The 21,849-nt window shown below is 43.9% G+C and overlaps 2 protein-coding genes across 2 annotated transcripts in view; both read right to left on the bottom strand.

The window, feature by feature from the left end:
* Positions 1 to 21,849, bottom strand: part of LOC120472294 (interleukin-6 receptor subunit beta) — a 31,072-nt gene that overhangs the window by 7,862 nt on the left and 1,361 nt on the right. Inside the window, exons 4-12 of the mRNA XM_039662432.2 lie at positions 21,051 to 21,168; positions 20,776 to 20,942; positions 20,395 to 20,543; positions 19,071 to 19,206; positions 18,786 to 18,883; positions 14,253 to 14,466; positions 13,952 to 14,131; positions 4,335 to 4,463; positions 3,748 to 3,894 (exon numbers count right to left, since the gene is read on the bottom strand). Coding sequence (XP_039518366.2) covers positions 3,748 to 3,894; positions 4,335 to 4,463; positions 13,952 to 14,131; positions 14,253 to 14,466; positions 18,786 to 18,883; positions 19,071 to 19,206; positions 20,395 to 20,543; positions 20,776 to 20,942; positions 21,051 to 21,168 — 1,338 coding nt within the window. The remainder of the gene's footprint in view (positions 1 to 3,747; positions 3,895 to 4,334; positions 4,464 to 13,951; positions 14,132 to 14,252; positions 14,467 to 18,785; positions 18,884 to 19,070; positions 19,207 to 20,394; positions 20,544 to 20,775; positions 20,943 to 21,050; positions 21,169 to 21,849) is intronic.
* Positions 1,056 to 2,867, bottom strand: LOC148981630 (uncharacterized). The gene is made up of 2 exons (XM_089129746.1): positions 2,751 to 2,867; positions 1,056 to 2,639 (listed from the first exon to the last, which is right to left on the bottom strand). The coding sequence occupies exons 1-2, from the start codon at positions 2,865 to 2,867 to the stop codon at positions 1,056 to 1,058; spliced, it is 1,701 nt and encodes a 566-aa protein (XP_088985872.1).

Here is a 21,849-nt window from a genome sequence, read left to right on the forward strand (position 1 = left end):
TTTATGTTTGATTTTGTTTTGGGAATTAAAGCTGCACTTGGTTTCTTTCTTCAAACTTCAGTTGGCTTCAGTGGATATTTTTACAGTATACTTGATCTCTAATATGAACCCAGCAGTTCAGCTCTTGCGGCTCTCTCAGGGTGTTTGCTCCCTGGAGTGTTATGTGGAGGACTTTTGTGGACTTTGTTATCTAGTGGGTTTTAATTAAAAAGCCTTCAAGAACCTTTCCGTGCAGGTTTGGATGAACCAATCTCATCTTGGATGCCTAGAGGGTCAAACAGCTGGAATCTGGTTGAATACATCGACCATGCAATTCTGTAATTCTGTAAATTCTGTAAAATCCGTTTACTGTGGGAATTGTGGATGAGGGGCTCCACAATCCCGTAGTGCAAACCACAGCCAGCAGGCCATGGCCTGAGCCACTTCACGTCATGCCTGCCGAGTCTGAGTCTCTTCACATCATGCCTGCCAAGTCTGAGTCTCTTTACATCATGCCTGCCAAGCCTGAGTCTCTTCACGTCATGCCTGCTAACACTCTTCACATCATGCCTGCCAAGTCTGAGTCTCTTCACATCATGCCTGCCAAGCCTGAGTCTCTTAATGTCATGCCTGCCAAGTCTGAGTCTCTTCACGTCATGCCTGCTGAGTCTAACACTCTTCACATCATGCCTGCCAAGTCTGAGTCTCTTCACATTATGCCAGCCAAGCCTGAGTCTCTTCACATCATGCCTGCTAAGTCTGAGATTCTTCACATCATGCCTGCCAAGTCTGAGTCTCTTCACAGTTCACATCATGCCTGCCAAGCCTGAGTCTCTTCACGTCATTCCTGCCAAGTCTGAGTCTCTTCACAACAGGACTGCCAAGTCTGAGTCATCAGGCCTGCCAAGTCTGAGTCTCTTCACATTATGCCAGCCAAGCCTGAGTCTCTTCACATCATGCCTGCTAAGTCTGAGATTCTTCACATCATGCCTGCCAAGTCTGAGTCTCTTCACAGTTCACATCATGCCTGCCAAGCCTGAGTCTCTTCACGTCATTCCTGCCAAGTCTGAGTCTCTTCACAACAGGACTGCCAAGTCTGAGTCATCAGGCCTGCCAAGTCTGAGTCTCTTCACGTCATGCCTGCCAAGCCTGAGTCGCTTCACATCATGCATGCCAAGCCTGAGTCTCGTCACATCATGCCTGCTAAGTCTGAGATTCTTCACATCATGCCTGCCAAGTTTGAGTCTCTTCACAACAGGCCTGCCAAGTTTGAGTTTTTTCACGTCATACCTGCCAAGTTTAAGACTCTTCACATCATGCCTGCCAAGTCTGAGTCTCTTCACAACAAGCCTGCCAAGTCTGAGTGTCTTCACAACAGGACTGCCAAATCTGAGTGTCTTTACATCAGGCCTGCCAAGTCTGAGTCTCTTCACAACAAGCCTGCCAAGTCTGAGTCTCTTCACATCATGCCTGCCGAGTCTAACACTCTTCACATCATGCCTGCCAAGTCTGAGCCTCTTCACATCAGGCCTGCCAAGTCTGAGTCTCTTCACGTCATGCCTGCCAAGCCTGAGTCGCTTCACATCATGCCTGCAAAGCCTGAGTCTCTTCACGTCATGCCTGCCGAGTCTAACACTCTTCACATCATGCCTGCCAAGTCTGAGTCTCTTCACAACAGGACTGCCAAGTCTGAGTCTCTTCACATCAGGCCTGCCAAGCCTGAGTCGCTTCACATCATGCCTGCCAAGCCTGAGTCGCTTCACGTCATGCCTGCCGAGTCTAACACTCTTCACAATAGGACAGCCAAGTCTGAGTCTCTTCACAAGAGGACTGCCCAGTCTGAGCCTCTTCACGTCATGCCTGCCGAGTCTAACACTCTTCACAACAGGACTGCCAAGTCTGAGTCTCTTCACATCATGCCTGCCAAGCCTGAGTCTCTTCACATCATGCCTGCCAAGCCTAAGTCTCGTCACATCATGCCTGCCAAGTCTGAGTCTCTTCACATCATGCCTGCCAAGCCTGAGTCTCTTCATGTCATTCCTGCCAAGTCTAAGTCTCTTCACATCATGACTGCCAAGTCTGAGTCTCTTCACAACAGGCCTGCCAAGTTTGAGTTTTTTTACGTCATACCTGCCAAGTTTAAGACTCTTCACATCATGCCTGCCAAGTCCGAGTCTCTTCACAACAAGCCTGCCAAGTCTGAGTGTCTTCACAACAGGACTGCCAAGTCTGAGTCTCTTCACATCAGGCCTGCCAAGCCTGAGTCGCTTCACATCATGCCTGCCGAGTCTAACACTCTTCACGTCATGCCTGCCAAGCCTGAGTTGCTTCACATCATGCCTGCCAAGCCTGAGTCTCTTCACGTCATGCCTGCCGAGTCTAACACTCTTCACATCATGCCTGCCAAGTCTGAGTCTCTTCACAACAGGACTGCCAAGTCTGAGCCTCTTCACAACAGGACTGCCAAGTCTGAGTCTCTTCACAAGAGGACTGCCCAGTCTGAGCCTCTTCACGTCATGCCTGCCGAGTCTAACACTCTTCACAACAGGACTGCCAAGTCTGAGTCTCTTCACAACAGGACTGCCATATCTGAGTCTCTTCACATCATGCCTGCCAAGTCTGAGACTCTTCACATCAGGCCTGCCACGCCTGTCTTCGGACTGGCGATGCAGCGCTGATCGTGGCTATGGCTATTTTGTGTGTGTGGTCAGCACACACATCGGCAACAAACCAGCCAAGATTTCACACCTGAACCCTCTGCAACCCCTGACCAGCAACCAGAGGGGACTCCAGACTCTGACCAGAGTCCTGAGAGCACTCCAGGCCACAAGAAAATTTTGGCCCACAAACCAGCCATTGCCATGTCCTTCACGGGACTGTCCCACCATCCCTCCCCCAAGACCACCTCTGCTCCACCACCCTCCTAAACTTTTGTCTTGTTTTGTTGTTTTGTCTTGGCGTCAGGGGCCGACCTAAGACGGGGGGATCTGTCAAGTCTTGTTTTGGTTTAGTTTCATGTTCTTGTTTCATGTCTGTCATATTTCTTGTTACCACTGTTGGTAAGCGTCATGTCCGTCTTTCTGTTTTAATTGTCCATGCCACGCCATGTCTTTGTTTTATGTCTGATTTATTTATTCAAACTTGCCTTCAGAGTGGATATCTTTACATTAATAAACCATGCTTTGGTACAATTCCAATTGTCATTACATTTCATCAAAACATTTTTCAAATCATAATCAGTGAGCTGTTTTTAAATATAATGCTAAATTGTATGACCATTATCAAGCCTGAGTTGACAAATTTAAATTCTACTGTCTACTGAAACATAAAATCTGTAAAATATTATAATTTTCTTTAACTAATTCCAGATCTTTTATAAAATATGGGGTTGACGTGGCTGTTTTAGAGCACAGTTCAAATTAAATATACGAAACTTAAGACCTAAGATCAGAAACAAGTGGTAAAGGAATGCTCAGTATTTTAGAAATATCTGACAATGTTGACAATTAGACACAAATTCAAGCCAAGTGACAAATAATAATAATATAATAATAATACATTTCTTACTTATAATTTTAAATCTACCAGTAATGTGACTGATATTTCATGATATTTCATCACAGGTTTCCAGGTATACAGTCGAGAAAAATAATTCTCTTAATTAAGTAAATGAAGGTGAAAGAAACCAACCTAACATGTTTTGTCCCAGTTCTCAAGAATCTCTGATAAGCATTTTATGATGGTGAATTATATAAAGATTCTACTCACATGTTTCATTACTGTCCTCAGTGTAGTAGATGTAGTAACCTAATAAGAATCCACGCAAGTCTTCCTCAGATACGGGACTCCATGTGATCACTGAGGAATACTGGGTAATATTCAAAATGCTCACATTCCCAGGAGCACTAATCGGACCTGAAAGCCCAAAATTGCTTCAGTTCAGTCAGATCGAAAGATGCATCTGTAGTCTATAGCAGACCAGTTAAAAATGTAGATGTTCTGACAGTATATTGATGTGAATCATTAGCATTTTACCTAAAAATTTAGCTTGCACACATTTCAGTATCATATATTTCTCTGCCAGAAAATTCAATTTGAAACTTTTTGTAGACTATAAATAAGTTATTTTCAAATAAACAGTATTATTGCATTTTAAATGTTAGCTCCTTATCTAGGATAACCAGCACAAAATCCTTTGTCAATCAGCTTAGTAGCGAGGTTTTTCTAGTGAAGCACATACATACTGGTCAATCAATCAACTACACTACCAGCACTAACCAGTATATATACTGTATCAGGCTGGAAATGAATGAACAATTCTGTATATTAGCAGTTTTATGAATATTTGGACTTACTTTCTTCACTGAAATAAGCTTGGGCTGTGCCATATGTCCTCTCACTGTTGTTCACATTCTTCAGGTCACAGGTGTCCAGATATGGTCTGGTGTGCAGAGAGAAATAATATCTCGTATAGGGCTGAAAAACTAAATTCAAAGAAAGACAACAACAAAAAATTAAGAGCACTGTTGCAATTCTTAATGCTGTTAAAGTTCTTAATCACCCTATAATCCATAATCCAGGAAAAATAAATATGGAAGTATCTACTATGCTGACAGTATATTCTATGCTGATCGCAAAGCATTAAATAATATACAGTGGCCAAAAGTGATGTCTGGCCTAGGAAAATGGACATTTTCATAAATCTGTTACAGATTTTGTAATCATATTACGAAGTTGTGCTTGGAGTCACTTGTTTTATTTGTGAAAACAAAACAATAATGTCTCTGTTCCCTCCCACAGGGTAAAAGGATTACCTAATGCATGAAAGCGAGATTTTATGAACACATGCAAAAACAAGAGAGAAGCAAATTATTTATATTCCAAAAATAATAAAAAAGTATGAATTAATATTGAATCTCTTTTATAAGGAATATGTTTTTGAATCAAAATAATTTGTTATGCTCTTTGTGGGGCTCATAATACTTGGTTTAGCATAATCAATATTTTATTATAATATATTATTGTTGTTGTTTTAAATAAAAAAAACAAATAAATTTTGTTCTAAGATTTTGTTCTAATATTTGATGTTACATCCACCTGCTGGAGTGGCTTTAATCTCTTTCAGAGGGCACTCCTCCCAACTCCCGTGCTTTTCCATCATGGATTTCTTAATTTCTCAGTATCCATAGCCTATTCTCATGATTGTGATGATGTTCAGCTGTGTGTGATTACCCATGTTAAAATTTGCCTAAGCTATGTTTTCACTCTAACTTTGCAAAGTCTTGTTTTGAGTTACAATGCAATTCTAAGTGCTTGTATCCGGGTCATCACAAGTCAGCAGTGCTATAAGCCTGCTAGCAATGGTTTTTCTTCATGGAAGTTTTGCGTTTGGTGAGCTAAAATATTAAAAATCAGTCGAATCAATATTTTGTGTAGTTATTTATGCCATCCAGTTTCGTGGACTCAATCTCTCTTGTTTTATAAAAACGCTGCTGCCATTTTGTGACTATTGTTCCCTTTCGTAGTCACTCCGAGTTACGTCGGAATGACGGAGAATGGGGGTTTCGCATAGAAAGCCAATCCTCTTCGAGTATTTAAAAACGAGCCAATGGCATGAAAATGCCTTGGGGCTGCGGAATTTGCATAGCGTATCTCCGCCCCACCTCGTGGGTATAAAAGGAGGAAGTGAACGCAACCGCAGTATGTTTTCGCTTCGGAGCCAAGAGACTTCTTGTATTTAACTCCCCGTATCCGCTACTCGTTCTGCTTCTTCTTCTAGAAGCTCATCGATTCGCGGACAGGGTGATCTGTCGGTGACTGTGTGGAATAAACCCCCGACGCTGGTTCCTCGGGCCAGACCCACCGCACCAGTGTTAGAGCCAGCGAGCACCGAATTGCATCAGGCGTCTGCCTCTTCGCAGGTACCGTCTGTTTCGTTTGGTGCTCCAGAGGATGATGCGATGTCGATCGCAGCATCACAAGGCTGGCTAGACTCCTCGGGAAGTGAGGATGCGGCTGCGTTGCCTCCCTCGGCAGTGCCAGCGTTGCCCGTGTCTGATCCCGAGATGACGGCCATGCTATCTCGGGCCGCCGTGAGCATCGGGCTAGAGTGGAACCCTCCGCCCTGTCCCGATCTCTCACGGATGGATAATTGGTTTTTGGGCAAGGCTGCCGCCTCACGGCCACAGCCGACCCCAATTCCTTTTTTTCCCCGAGCTGCATGCGGAACTGACACAGACTTGGAAGGCTTCTTTGACCTCCCGAGAGCGTTCGTCAGCTTCCCCCGCCTTTCCTTCCCTCGATGGCGCGGTTGCCCGTGGGTATGCTGGGATTCCCCCGGTGGAGCGCTCTGTTTCGATGCAAGTGTGTCCGCAGAGTGCGTCCTCCCGCGGTATTCCCAAGCACCCTTCCAAAGCCTGTAGGTTCTCGTCGTCTATGGCGGCGCGGTTCTATAGAGCGGCGGGACAGACAACCTCCGCCCTGCATGCGATGAGCACCTTGCAGGTTTTTCAAGCCAAGCTGCTCAGGGATATGCACGAGGGGGGGACTGACCAAGAGGCGTTCAACGAACTGCGAGCTGCCACCAACCTCGCTCTCCGGGCGACGGAAGTGGCCGCTCGCTCCCTTGGTCAGGTGATGGCCACCAGTGTGGTCCAGGAGCGTCATCTGTGGCTCAACCTGGCAGACACGCGGGATGCCGAGCGGACTCATCTGCTTGATGCCCCCCTCTCCCAGGTTGGCCTCTTCGGCGGCGCGGACGAAGATTTTGCCCAGCAGTTTTCGACCGCCCAGAAGCAGACGGAGGCGATAAAACATATTCTGCCCCGATGGCCAGCTGCTGCCTCCACCCAGCCGTCGGTCTAGATGCCCCCGCCTGCTCGCCACCGAGGACGCCCCCCTGTGGCTCCCCTCCCTTCCGCACGGCCCCAGCAGCAGCCTTCATCCAGGTCGCGTCGTGGAGGAGGCCGCAGGAGAGCGTCACAGCCCCCTTAGGCCGTGCGCCCCGCTAAACGCCAGGCGAAGCGGCGTCCCTGAGACGGGCTGCTCAGTGATGGAGTCGAGTTTTTCTCAGGAGGTGGTAGCAGGCCCCCTCCTTCTCCCGGTGGAGGGCCGGGGGAGAATATTTTGTTCTCAGCTCCCCGCTGCTCACCCACGGGTGGGCAGCACCCTGAGTTGGTTTAAAGAAAGACTTGACACTATCACTGAGCATACAGACTGGAATGAGTCTGCTCGACGCCCCAGTGCATCGCCTCACTCATTCCCCTCTATCTCTGAGGGTGCGGAAGGGAGCATGTGTCGTCCCTCGACTACGGCACTCCCTTCCCCCTCTATCGCCAGGCCCCCGGCAGAACAGACCCCGTGGAACGCTGGTCCTTCCCTGGTCTCTTCTGTCGTGGAACGGGGCTCAACGGTGCACCCGCACGGGGTAACTCCCATGCGCATACCGGTCTCCCCGCCTTGCTGCCCCTCCGGGGGGACGTCTGTGGTTTGTATGACCCCGCTGGATCAGTTCCTGGGAGCTTGGTTAGAGCTCCCCGGCCTATCCCGCAGGGTCATCAGAACGATCAGACTCGGCTATGCGATTCAGTTCGCACGGTCTCCTCCCCATTTCAGGGGAGTTCGCTTCACTATGGTCGGTGGCAATGCCCCGGTCATGAGAGCGGAAATTGCAACCCTGCTGGCGAAGGGTGCAATCGAGACGGTCCCTCCAGCCGAGATGAGGTCCGGGTTTTACAGCCCCTACTTCATTGTCCCCAAGAAGACCGGTGGATTACGACCGATCCTGGATCTGCGCATTTTGAACCGTACTCTTCATCAATTGCCGTTCAAAATGCTCACAACCAAGCGCATTTTCGAATGTGTCCGGCCCCAGAATTGGTTTGCAGCGATAAACCTGAAGGATGCGTATTTTCATGTCTCCATCTTGCCTCGACACAGACCGTTTCTTCGGTTTGCTTTCGAAGGCCAGGCATATCAGTACACGGTTCTCCCATTCGGGTTAGCTCTGTCACCTTGCGTCTTTACGAAGATCGTCGAGGCAGCCCTTGTTCCCCTTCGCGATTTTTTGGCTGATCCTGGCACACTCTCGAGAACAGGTTTGCGAACACAGAGACCTGGTGCTCCGGCACCTAGCCCGTCTGGGCCTTCGGGTCAACCGGGAGAAGAGCAAACTTTGGACCCCGTGCAGAGGATCTCTTTTCTCGGTATGGAGATAGACTCGGTCGCCATGTCCGCGCAGCTCACGAGCGAGCGCGCGCACTCACTGCTGACTTGTCTTCGACATTTCGAGTGCAAGAGTGCGGTTCCACTGAAACTTTTTCAGAGGGTCTTGGGGCATATGGTATCCGCAGCCGCGGCAACGCGGCTCGGACTGCTTCATATGAGACCACTTCAGCTGTGGCTTCGCGATCGAGTCCCAAAGTGGGCATGGCATCACGGCTCGCTTAGAGTTCCAGTGACTCCAGCCTGCTGCCAGACCTTCTTCCCATGGTCGAACCTCAGCTTTTTACGGACCGGGGTCCCTCTTCTGCGAGTTTCCAGGGATGTCGTTGTCTCCACGGATGCCTCTACCATGGGTTGGGGAGCCATGTGCAATGGTCATGCAGCCGCGGGTTCCTGGACAGGACCCCAGCGCCTCATGCACATCAATTGCTTCGAGCTGCTGGCAGTACGCCTGGCCCTGCACCGCTTTCGAGCACTGCTCAGGGGTCAACACGTACTTGTCCGTTAGGACAATACTGCTACGGTAACGTATATCAACCACTAGGGTGGTCTACGCTCTCGTCGGATGTCGCAGCTCGCACGCCACCTCCTATTATGGAGTCAGAAGCACCTGAGGTCCCTTCGTGCAGTTTACATTCCAGGAGACCGGAACCTGGCAGCCGACGAGCTGTCACGGGTCCGCCCTATCTCCGGCGAATGGCGACTCCATCCCCAGACGGTCCAGCTGATTTGGGACCAATTCGGGGAGGCACAGATAGACCTGTTCGCCTCTCGGGACTCATCGCACTGCGCCCAGTTTTATTCCCTGTCCGAGGGCATGCTCGGCACAGACGCACTGGCGCACAGCTGGCCGCGGGGCCCATGCAAGTATGCGTTTCCCCCAGTGAGCCTTCTTGCACGGGTGTTGTGCAAGATCAAGGAGGACGAGGAGCAGGTCTTGTTGGTAGCACCTTATTGGTCCACCAAGACGTGGTTCTCTGAACTGATGCTCCTCGCGACAGCACCTCCTTGGCCTATTCCTCTGAGACAAGACCTACTCTCTTAGAGACGGGGCACCCTGTGGCACCCTCATCCCGAGCTCTGGAGGCTACGCGTGTGGCAGGTTTGAGTTCGCTGCTACCTGCAGTGGCGGCAACCATCACTTCCGCTAGAGCGTCGTCCACGAGACACCTCTACGCGTTGAAGTGGAACCTCTTCGTCAACTGGTGCTTGCCATGGAGAAGACCCCCGGAGATGTCCGATCGGTGTCGTGCTTTCCTTCCTGCAAGAAGGGCTGGAGCGTAGGCTGTCACCCTCCACCCTTAAAGGAGAACTCCGGCGAACAATGAACCTTTGGTCTAATAAAACATGGGTGCCTAGTCAATCGTTCTCTGAGATTTGTTTTCTTGATAATCGAATGTAAAGAGATTTATCTCTAAAAACTGTTTAGCGTATAATGCTAGTACTGGGGGCATTGACTAAGTAAAAGAAATCGCTAGTTTATACCAGCCTTTCTCAAAGTGGGTGCCGCGGCACACTGGGGTGCCCCCTGACTGTGTCTGGGGTGCCGCCAAAAAATTACGTAGGCTAAAAAAAATAAATAAATAAATAAACAACTGACATTTCATATATAAATATATTTAAATTTACATATTTACATTCTTCTTTTTAAACATATGAACGTATTAATAAAATTGTAAATTCATTTTAGATAAATATATAAAATTAAGCATAAAAATCCATCTCGCAAGACACGAAACTTGACGGAAGTGACGCAATCCATAGCAACGCGTTATAGCAACAACACCTCAGACTGACAGAAACGTAAAAATATACGTTAATTTAGGTCACTTTAGTTACAGCATCATGGATCTTTTTTTTTTTTTTTAAAAGAAAATCCCCCCAAGAACCGGACAGTTTTTCTGTGAAATGGAGCCTCAGCCTACTTCCTCAGTACTGGGGATGCAACATGCCCTCTCCCGTTGTGTCTAATATATGGGATAAAACTATCAAACCAAGGGATGATTCCGCAAACTTAAAAGACACCTGACCACCTCTCATCCAACCCTGCCAGGATAGGGCGGCTGTGTGCGTCGCACCAGGCTCACGTCTCGATTGTGGTCACCCCCACCCCCGGCTTGTGTAAGCGCGTACGCGCTGCATGCACGCATGTAGATCGTTCTCCCTCTCTCGTTGTGGATTATTGTTTGTGTGTGTGGCTGTATGTGTATGTGTGTGTGTGTGTGTGCATGTGCATGGCACGGATTAAAAAAAACAAGCACTATATGGAAAAACATTCCTGCTTATCTCTGGTGCATTTTTTAACATGCATCTTTTTCTTATTGCATTGTATATATATATATATATATATATATATATATATATGTGTGTGTGTGTGTGTGTGTGTGTGTGTATGTATATTAATGTCTTTCCCTTTTTATTTTATTTTAACTGCATCCTGCACTTCATTTGAGTTCTCCTGGTCTGGATTTGTTATTGGGTTTTTGTAGGGCGGTCCACCTCTTACGGTTTTATGGCATTTGTGTCTCTGATTAATTATTTTGTGAATTACCTTGCTAACCTTTGTTTTTAAAGGTACTATACAGTTTTTATTATTATTGTTATTCACAGTTCATGTTATGCTATGTTCATTACTGTTCTGTGTAACTAAACAAGACATTTGCATTTACATTTGGGTTATGCAGTGTTTTTAAATTATATTTTACACTGGGGTGCCTTGAGATTTTATGCACTTTTGAAAGGTGCCCTGACTGAAAAAAGTTTGAGAAAGGCTGGTTTATACCACTAACAAGGCTCAAAATAGCCCCACACTAACACAGAAACATACTGAGGCTCCATACATGCAAAACGAAGCATTGGGAACTTTGTAAGTGTACAGACCGTTTAATAAGAAGATACTTTATAAAGACAGTTCACTTCGTGTATACAGACAGCAGCCATCTTAAAAAATAGTCTCGATAAGTCGATCCCCGAAAGCGGTTCATACAGTTCAGAAGTTCGCTGAACTTCATACAGCTCAGATCACTCAGCACGTCGTTCGGGGATCGACTTATCGAGACTATTTTTTAAGATGGCTCCTGTCTGTATACGCGAAGTGAACTGTCTTCATAAAGTATCTTCTTATTAAACGGTCTGTACACTTACAAAGTTCTCAATGCTTCGTTTTGCATGTATGGAGCCTCAGTATGTTTCTGTGTTAGTGTGGGGCTATTTTGAGCCTTATTAGTGGTATAAACTAGCGATTTCTTTTACTTAGTCAATGCCCCCAGTACTAGCATTATACGCTAAACAGTTTTTAGAGATAAAACTCTTTACAATCGATTATCATGAAAACAAATCTCAGAGAACGGTTGACTATGTACCGATGTTTTATTAGACCAAAGGTTCATTGTTCGCCGGAGTTCTCCTTTAAGGTTTACGTCGCGGCCATTGCCGCGTCTCATGATGCAGTGGAAGGTAAGTCTGTGGGAAAGCACGACCAGGTCATCAGGTTCCTGAGGGGAGCGAGGAGACTGAATCCTCCCCGCCCTCCCCTCGTGCCCTCTTGGGACCTCTCAGTAGTTTCCAGTGCTCTGCAGAGGACTCCCTTTGAGCCTTTGCAATCGGTAGAGTTAAAGTTTCTGTCCATGAAGACAGCACTCCTGGTTGCATTGGCCTCCATCAAGAGGGTAGGGGACTTGCACGCATTCTCCGTTGACGAAGCATGCCTGGAATTCGGGCCGGCTTACTCTCACGTAATCTTGAGACCCCGGCCTGGATATGTGCCCAAGGTTCCTACCACTCCCTTCCGGGACCAGGTGGTGAACCTGCAAGCGCTGCCCCTGGAGAAGGCAGACCCAGCCTTGGCACTGCTCTGTCCGGTATGTGCGCTCCGCGCCTACGTTGACAGAGCGCGGTGTTTCAGGACCTCAGACCAGCTCTTTGTCTGTTATGGGGGGAGCCAGAAGGGAAGGGCTCTCTCAAAGCAACGGCTGTCTCACTGGATAGTGGATGCCATTGCTTTGGCTTACCAACAGCAAGGTCTACCGTGCCCCCTTGGTGTGACGGCCCACTCCACTCGGAGGGTGGCTTCCTCTTGGACTTTAGCGCATGGCGCCTCGCTAACAGACATATGCAGAGCTGCAGGCTGGGCGACACCAAACACCTTCGCAAGATTCTATAATTTGCGAGTAGAGCCTGTGTCCTCTCGCGTACTCGCTTCCGCCAGTACTGGACCCGCTCAGGTGTCTTCGCTTGCTCGCCATTCCACTCCTTGGACTGGATAAGTGCGATATTCCTCAGTTGAGTCTTCCGTTGAAGCCCTGAGTCCTCCAGCACTTCTGATGCTGGCACCACTGCACTTGCTCTGGATGCCGGCTAGGTGCCTCCGTGTGCACCGTGTGTATTCTCCACTGTAAGCCTCTCTGAGCATGTGTCTTCCCTTGGCAAGCCATCTGCCACTCCTGGAGTTAAGTTTCTAGCCACCCTTTTTGGTGGTGCGCCAGTGTTTTCCATATGAAGTTCCCTAAAAGGACCATATGTGTATTCTCAAGTCCTCCCTACGGTAGGCATACTGTAGCATATTCCTCCCGGGATATGTTTCCCAGTGTACCTTGGTATTCATGTGTTAAATTAGGTAACTCCTGGTTATAAGCTAAGTTGTCAGGAGTCCAGACTTTTGCAGGGTACTGGAAGACAGCTGAGAAGATGGACATGTGAAGACAGCTGTGACAGCTGTGAAGACAGCTCCGTCATTCTGACGTAACTCGGAGTGACTACGAAAGGGAACATCTCGGTTACGGATGTAACAATTGTTCCCTGAGTAGGGAATGGAGATGTTACGTCTCCTTGCCACTTCTGCTGTACCGCTGGGTAGACACCTGAGTTCAGTCTCGGCTTCTCAGCGAAGACATACTGCGGTTGCGTTCACTTCCTCCTTTTATACCTACGAGGTGGGGCGGAGATACGCTATGCAAATTCCGCAGCCTCAAGGCATTTTCATGCCATTGGCTCGTTTTTAAATACTCGAAGAGGATTGGCTTTCTATGCGAAACCCCCATTCTCCATCATTCCGACGTAACGTCTCCGTTCCCTACTCAGGGAACGAGGGTTACATCCGTAACCGAGACGTTTTGTATACTGTTGGATAAGATACAATCAGGTAAGATTTTAAAACAGTTTAATCTGAAATCAGTGTATATTATCCTCACAATTATTTAGGTGGTGACTTGCCGCGCTGCAACTACTCTCTCCACGGAAGCTTACGTTTAAAGACTTAAAAATATTTCAACTCATATCAATATTTAGTGTCTAATTATTTACTTATGTGGCAAGTAGCTGTATAATAAGCTGTTAGTTGCTTAAAGTCGGGGTCCTCCGACCTCTCCTTCGCATCGGGGGCCTCATCATCCTGTCGGAGGTTATTTTGAGAGAACCACCGACTGGATGTACATTTTCTCTTACTTCAAAGTAATTAAAAACACTTTTTACCTTGAGAAATAAGTTTGAAAACTTCTGAAATGTATTCCTATATTAAAATATCTATTACTTTTTACAAGATACTTAACGTTATACCACTTGTATTTACTGTATAGGCCTACAATGTTTTTAGAGTTATTATATCAATAATTACAACATAAAAACTAAGATTACACTCCTTTTTCTTTTTATCATTTTGGACATCACTAGTGTCCTTTAAACCATTATATGAATATACAATTATACATTTATTTCATCCTACTTATTATATGAGAATTAATGCGAACAGTACTTCTCTTAGATTTCTCGGTTATTTCTCTGTGCGTCTGCTTCACGTAGAATGATTGGAAAGCTGGAATCTGTCCTTTGGCCCACCACTCCACACAGTAACACACGCTAGAGACCGCGCTGCTCCAGGACAGACTGAAACTGTTGTTCCTGGTTATGTTAACACTTAACAGCCCAAGTGAATCTAAAAAATAAATAATACCTCATTGAATGTTTAAATATACAGTGTTTACTCGTAGGACATACAGTAAATCTAACCAGAGTGCTCTCTATGTAGCATGTAACAAAATATGAATGCAATGCACCTCTCCACTCATCCATTTGCTCAATGGCTATAGTGGAAACAGGAGACGATCCAACACTGTTCAAAGCCCTGACGCTGATATTATAAGCGGAGTAAGACAGGATTAGGGTGAGAGATGGATCTTTAGTGCTGAAACTGTTACACAGAGTGATGTTTTCCCCGGATACTTTTCCCACGGTCACATTGTAGTCAGCCACAGCCTCACTGTTTGCATACTGAAAGAAACGAAGTTCACGATTGACAAAAAATCCTTATGTATACAGGGTTCCTTTTGGAACTTATATTCTTTTTTGGAACAAATCTTAAAGGATCTTGACAATACTTTAGAATTTTGATCCACCCTTAATGAGTAACTACACAGGATCAAATGTATAGTGCTTTATCAATATTCTAACGACTAATATTACAAGAAACTCTGATTAGTTTTTTCTACAATTACTAGGACACATTTCTCAATACTTGGGTCACTTGGGTCTTAATACATGAGTTAAACTGTGGAACATTTATCATTGCTTTGGCACAATATGCATTCAAATACGGCATGTCACGGTCCCTGCGTTACCACCAGAGGTCCTCTTCCCCCACGGTGTCATTCACTCATACTACAATTCCTATCACCCTGTTCTGTAACTCAATGATCATTGCACACAGATGTTTACCATCACCTTGTTAGTATCTGTGTGTGTGTGTGTGTGTATATATACCCTGTTTGTTTCAGTGTTTGTTACAGAGTCGTTATTTGTCATCACACTTCTGAAGGTCTGCTTGTTTCTTGTTTTATTCTTCTTCTTGGATTGACTTGTATGGAATTTGACCCTTGCCTGGACTGGATAACGTATTACGGATTACCAATAAATACAGCAATTGGACCTACTGTTTCCCGAAATGTATATCGTGACAGAACGACTCCGTCGTGCAAGGATCCAGCGGTATGGGTTTTCATGTCTCTTCCCCAGCCACTGAGCGAGAGGAGGCACCAGAGGGGGACCTCTCGGTCTGAGAGCCAGAGCCGCACATGACTTTATTTGAGTGTTTTGCCTTGTGGGCTTGTCAGACTGAGGAGAGCTCCCCTAAACCATCCAGAACAGCCTGCTGTCATTCTGGAGGCCGTCCCCGTGCAGCCCGCTGTTGTCCCGGTGGTCGTCCCAGTGCAACCCGCTGTCATCCCTGAGGCCGTCCCCGTACAGCCCGCTGTCATTCTGGTGGTCGTCCCTGTGCAGCCTGCTGTCATCTCAGAGACCATCCCAGAACTGGCAATCATCAGCCCTGCCACGGCCAAGAGGGTTGTTCCTTTTCTATGCATTGGCTTTTCTACATGCATGGAGGATGTATGTGAGTTCTACCAATCCAGATAATGTTCACGTCACGTCTGCTGATCCAGAGACTGTTCACGTTACGTCTGCCGGTTCAGACACTGATCACGTTGCGTCTGCCGATTCAGAGACCGTTCACATCATGTCTAACATGGCCAGGAGGGACGTCTTTTTTTATTAATTGACTGCTCTACATGCATGGAGAAGGAATATGGTTTCTGCCGATGCAGAGACTGTTCACATTACGTCTGCCGGTTCAGACAATGTTCACGTCGCGTCTCTGCCGGTGTCTGTTCCTGAGTCCTGGACGCCCAAGGGGTCGTCTCTGCCCTGGCCGCACGAGGGAGAGTCTCCGCCCTTGCCGCCAGATGGACTGGCGTCTCCACCCAATGAGAGGTCTCCGCCCTGGCCGTCTGCACAGCCACCTTCACGCTGTTTACCCCAAGGATAAGTCTCCACCCTGGCCCCCCCGATGGACTGTCGTCTCTGCTCTGGTCGCCCGATGGGTCGTCTGTTTTCCTGGGTAACCACCAGAGGTCCTCTTCCCCCAGGGTGTCATTCACTCAATACTACAATTCCCATCACCCTGTTCTGTCACTCATTGAACATTGCACACAGCTGTTTCCCCAACAACTTGTTAGTATCTGTGTGTGTGTATACTGTATATACCCTGTTTGTTTCAGTGTTTGTCACAGAGTTGTTGTTATTTGTCATCACACTTCCGAAGGTCTGTCTGGTTGTTTCTTGTTTTTGGATTGACTTGTATGGAACTTGACCCTTGCCTGGACTGGATAACGTATTACGGATAACCAGCCCGTTCTCATCCTTTAACGTCATATAGAACGCTATATGCAAAAACGGCGCTATACTACGCACATGGCACCCTTTATCGTTAATATAACACGCGAACCCAAGACGTTATAAATCCTTTAGCGTGAATATGACACGCACACCCTACCCCACACCTAAACTTAGCCCTCACAGCGCATGTTATATTAACGATAACGGGTGCCATGTGCGTAGTATAGCGCCGTTTTTGCATATAGCGTTCTATATGACGTTAAAGAATGAGAATGCGTTGGGATAACCCAATAAATACTGCAATTGGATGTACTGTTTCCCGTGTGTGTATCGTGACACAGAATCATTCAAATTATGTGAATTTATTTCTTACTCAGACACAAACACCACCAAAACTCTCCACACAGTTCTCTTAGGTATCACTGTTATTATCTCACATACATTTACTTTTTTCTTCTTCTTCTTCCTCCATACAAATCTTGCCACCTAACTCACCCCACAACATTTATCATGATCACTGCTCTGACTTTTATAAACGATTGGCGTATAATGTTCATACAGCGGGAGAAAAATCCCATAGATTTAACACTGGACAGAAGTTAGTCACATCATACTGTATCTCCACATCACAATGTCTTTGACACTTGTGGATGGGCTCAATTTACTCTGCCCAGCAAGCAGACAATAAGTAGTGGCATAACAATGACATAGCCATGCCCTAGCAACCAGTTACAGCACCCTAGCAACCACATCATAGATTTCCAGAGAATTACCTGTGAATTACAGTAAAACAGTAGAGACATCTGGGTATCTTTTGACTCATACTGGCGAGTAGTCTTTAAATATCACCATTGAAACCTTCTAGCCATGCCCTAGCAAACATTTAGAGCACCATGCCAACTGTATCAGCATGAATAGGCCATATCTCAGCACCAGAACATCAAAGAGACACAGGGTTGGCCCAGACATGCAGTCATAACTTGTAACTGTCTCGCCACACTCTTGCATATGGCAGCATGGTTTTAAACAAGTACCACCGTGGTAATTGTGTAGCCACACCCTAGCAACTGTATACCAACATGAACAAGCCACATCAAAGCATTAAAACATTGCACAGACTTGAGAGTTAGATTTCTAGCAGTCATGAAAAAAAAAATCCTAGCAACTGCCTAGTGCTGAGTTTTGCAAGGAGTTTTCCTTAGCTTCCTTGTCTAGTGTTAGCATTATGTAATAATCTGCAGTTTGGTTATCTTCTTGCATTCTTCCTTGGATTACTACAGCAAATTCGTAACAGTCATCATCTTGTGTAGTTATTCATTTATGATGAAGATTTATTCTAAAGTGTTACCAGTATCCTAAAGAGATAAAATAAGACAAATCTAAGAATCAAATAAGATTATACTAAATAAAACAAAAGTTATTATCCTGATGGATCTTATTTGATTCTTAGAGGATTAGTATTTGATCCAATTAGGATACAAATGTTCCACATAAAATTGTTAAGATATCTTAAATATCTTGTCACACATTGGGTAATTTTAAATGAAATACAGTTTTTCTCAGTCGCTTTGGTACATTTCTCAAATCATCCTCGAAATTTGTAAAACAGTAAGTGCATTTCTCAAAACATTTTGTGCAAAAAGTAAATACCTGTGAACATGTCAGTCCCATCATAATGACAAGTCCTTGTGTCATTGTGTATGGATAAGACAGTCAAATTGCTTAGTCATGTTATCAATTTAACAGTGCATTCTGGAGTTATGTTGTGACGTAAACTATGGCTAAAGTTTTCATGACAATAATTGTAAATTTTAGGTTACACCAGTGTATGTGGGAGTTTGATTGCAAGAGACTGGACAAGATTCACATTTACGATTTTACTGTTTGAACTGCAATTTGTTGACCCACCATTGCAATACAGAAAGAAAAAGACAGCACTGCAAAGCACGAAAAAAAAGTAGAAAAGGCAAATTTAGAAAAAAAGTCTAATGGAATTGAATATGCTTGACATATTATGACAACTGGTTCAACCATTTGGCATGTAAATACTTACACTATGAACTAATGCCTAAATGTTGTGGGGGGTGAGACTATTCAACAGAGACCCATTATAATACATTTTGATCAACATGACATAAGCAATTGATAATGTAGGAAACCGCAGAGAATTGTACTGCATGGATGTACCAAAGCATATGCAACTTGTTCAAAGAAATGAGAAACTTCTTTTTTTGATATGCACAAATGACATGATGATGTGAAGATTGAACAGGTTTTGAGAAGAATTTCAATTCGGATCTGAAAAATGTACTAAAGCGACTGAGAAAAACTGTAATAGATGAAAAAAAAAACTGTCTGCCCAACACCTAAAATATACATTGACACCACAATTGGCTTTGGGAAATGACATAACTTAGTACCTCCCACATCACGACCACTTTTCTCTGTCCTGCTGATATAAAAGGGTTTTGTATATGGTCTTGAAACTCCAATTTGATTGATGGTGCATCTGTGAGTTCTGAAGAAGTAAAATGTAGAAAATGCAGTGGTCAATTAAATATTAAATATGTGAGTGAGTGTAGCTCTAAGATTTGTGTTTGAATTGAAGAAGTGTTTGTAACTTGTAACAGTTTGTTTCATGACAGAAATCAGTAAATACACACATTTGTATTTAGCCACTTTGAAAAACCCTGTCTTCAACTCACCCCGCGGAACCACGATGACCTCACTGAGTGGACACTGCGCGCACTCTTCATTGCGATCACAGTATATTTGCAACTCGTACGGCAGAGAAGACGTCACATTCCACATTTCACACTCTCTGCTGTTTTTAGACTGTTGCTGCAGAGTACAAGAGAGCAAAATAAGAAGAAACAAACTAGCATATCTCTGCTGTCAGTTGGAAAAGGTCCTGTAGTAGGCCTGAAAGTGTAAAAATGTGAGGGTTTAAAGGATGGATGGATGGATGGATGGATGGATGGATGTAGATAGATAGATAGATAGATAGATAGATAGATAGATAGATAGATAGATAGATAGATAGATAGATAGATAGATAGATAGATAGATAGATAGATAGATAGATAGATAGATAGATAGATAGATAGATAGATGACAGACATAGTGGAGGTATTTCACAAATATATAATAGATATAAAATCAGATCAGACTTAACTTTCATCCAGGTGTCGTAATCATTATAACTGAATAGGGATTTTACAAATAAGATCCTCATATTGTGTAATTTGTGCTTACGCATACTTTTGGGGTTTAAACCCACACAAAGGTTTGTAAACGAGGCCCCACATCTTTAACCACAAAGCCACACCACACCCTAGTGTACACAGTACTTTCTCAGATCAACACTGATCCACACTCTATTACTGTAAACTACAGTGCTGTGAACAAACACACCCAAGATATTCAATTGCGACAGCAAAAAATGTCCCTATTTTGTACTCATCTGACATAAGTACAGGTCAATTATTTAATGTGTGCTAGTGAAAATACATATGTAACTGATTTATTTTCATAGATATATATTCACAATGAGAATTTATTTCAAGTAATTTACACAAATGGACGTCACAATGTGTGTTATTTGGTTAAGAAATAATATGCCCTCATAAAGTTATGAAAATCATGTCTGAAAATCAATTCCACAGGGTGAATATTGTCCCAGGGCTTTACATTATTAAGTGTAAAGGTAACAATACGGGTTATGCACATTATGACGTGTCATATTATTATACATTATGGAGATATGAAGGATAAAAAAGGTCACAATGATCATTGCAAATAGACACTGATATACTCTGAAACTGCAGGGTGCAATTATCAACCTGATCTCACAGGAACTATTTTGCGAGGTGTCAATATACGTACAATGTATCATACAAAAACAATTTTTAGAAAAAAGTAATCATGAAGGCCCATCGCTAATCCCACCCCTAATCATACCCGTCATTGTGGTGTAGGCAGAATTAGCCACCAATTCACTAAAATTAGATTGTGTTAGTTGTTACTGACCTCTTTCCACATTGCAGTGTTGAACACTCTATACTTTACAGAGAACGTTTTAATATAATTTCTTTCATCTCCCCAGTCCACTTCAACAGACAAATGACCAGAGCTTCTTTTAAAAATTAGATTCTGTTTAGAGGGAGGACCGCACCGTGCTGAAATGAAAGAAAACATCAAACATTCTAACGCAGAATCACATTTTAACCTGTGGAAATTACTGTCTGGTAACATAATTGTCAAGCAACTTTTACTAATATTAAAATTTCTAGTACTTTCCATGTAACTGCATGCAATAAATCTGTATATTAGATTAAGGTCAGAGGTTGGAAACACTGAAAATCATAATACATTGAAACTGATTTATATTAATATTGTTGATTAACATACTTATCTGCGTTGAATATCCACTGAAATTTTTGTAGGTGCACCGGCGGCTTTGATCTTCACTGGTTGCAATTATGTGAGCTGTTATATTCCATTTTATTACTTTAAAGGTATTGAAAGTCAATTCAGTTGCATTCGTCTTATGTATGAGTTCACAACTGCATTGCCTCCTATGTAAGAAACAAACAGTGTGGATTGTTTAATATAATTAGCAATCAAAACAATCAAACAACAGCAAGAAAGTGTTAAGCTCAGTCTGACTTATTAAATTTACTTACTGTTTTGCGTAGAGTTTGAATGAGGTTGATAAGTCTCCTCCGTTTTTCCATTCACAGACGAATTTACGATTATTTTTAGAAATCGTATTTTTTATGAAGCATGTAAAATCATAGACTCCTAATAAATGAGAAATATACACTGATAATATAAACAAAAATGAATGTCACTTTCTACAGACACTGAAACAAAAACTTGAAACTCTTCCAATTGAAATGAAGCGCTCAACTTTTGGAAAATATTGTTCATTCAACTTTCATTTATTCATTTTCAAGATTTTTCAGACACACACACACACAAATAATAATAATAAAATGAAACAAAACAAACACTGTAACTTAGCAGAAGATAATTATATTGACAACAAATGTCATGTTTTTGTAGTTACTGTAGTTACTGTTTCCCACTCATCTCATGAAAGTGCAATAAAAGCAAGGGATATTACCATTTCGTCCTAAAATTCGTCCTAAACTTTATTGATTAAAGGAAAATATTTGTTTTAACTTTTTTTTCTAATGCCTTTCATAAAAGTCTTTCAAAAAATAAAAGAGCTGATTGTTTGAGCTAGTATAGATAGTTACACTTTGTGTAAATTTAGAAATGATGTCAAAATTATGACATCATTTTAATTGTTTGTTGTTGTTGTTGTTGTTGTTGTTGTTGCATACTTTAAGCCTAATAAATGCCTGGTAGACACTTTATTCCCTCTATTAAATACACGATAGGCACTTTAATTCAACTTTTTGAATATTGTCTTCATTATTTTATTTTATTTTGTTTTTTTATTTTATTTAAAATAAA

The sequence above is a fragment of the Pimephales promelas genome, chromosome 4, assembly GCF_988280905.1.
Source record: "Pimephales promelas chromosome 4, fPimPro1.hap1.1, whole genome shotgun sequence".
Taxonomy (NCBI): domain Eukaryota; kingdom Metazoa; phylum Chordata; class Actinopteri; order Cypriniformes; family Leuciscidae; genus Pimephales; species Pimephales promelas.

What these genes read in the sequence shown, in the direction of transcription:
- LOC148981630 (XM_089129746.1), bottom strand. Translation starts at nt 2,867, where the DNA reads ATGGTGGGACAGTCCCGTGAAGGACATGGCAATGGCTGGTTTGTGGGC. An exon ending in GGAGTCCCCTCTGGTTGCTG is followed by an intron (nt 2,640 to 2,750) that starts GTCAGGGGTTGC and finishes CTGCATCGCCAG; the next exon opens with TCCGAAGACAGGCGTGGCAG.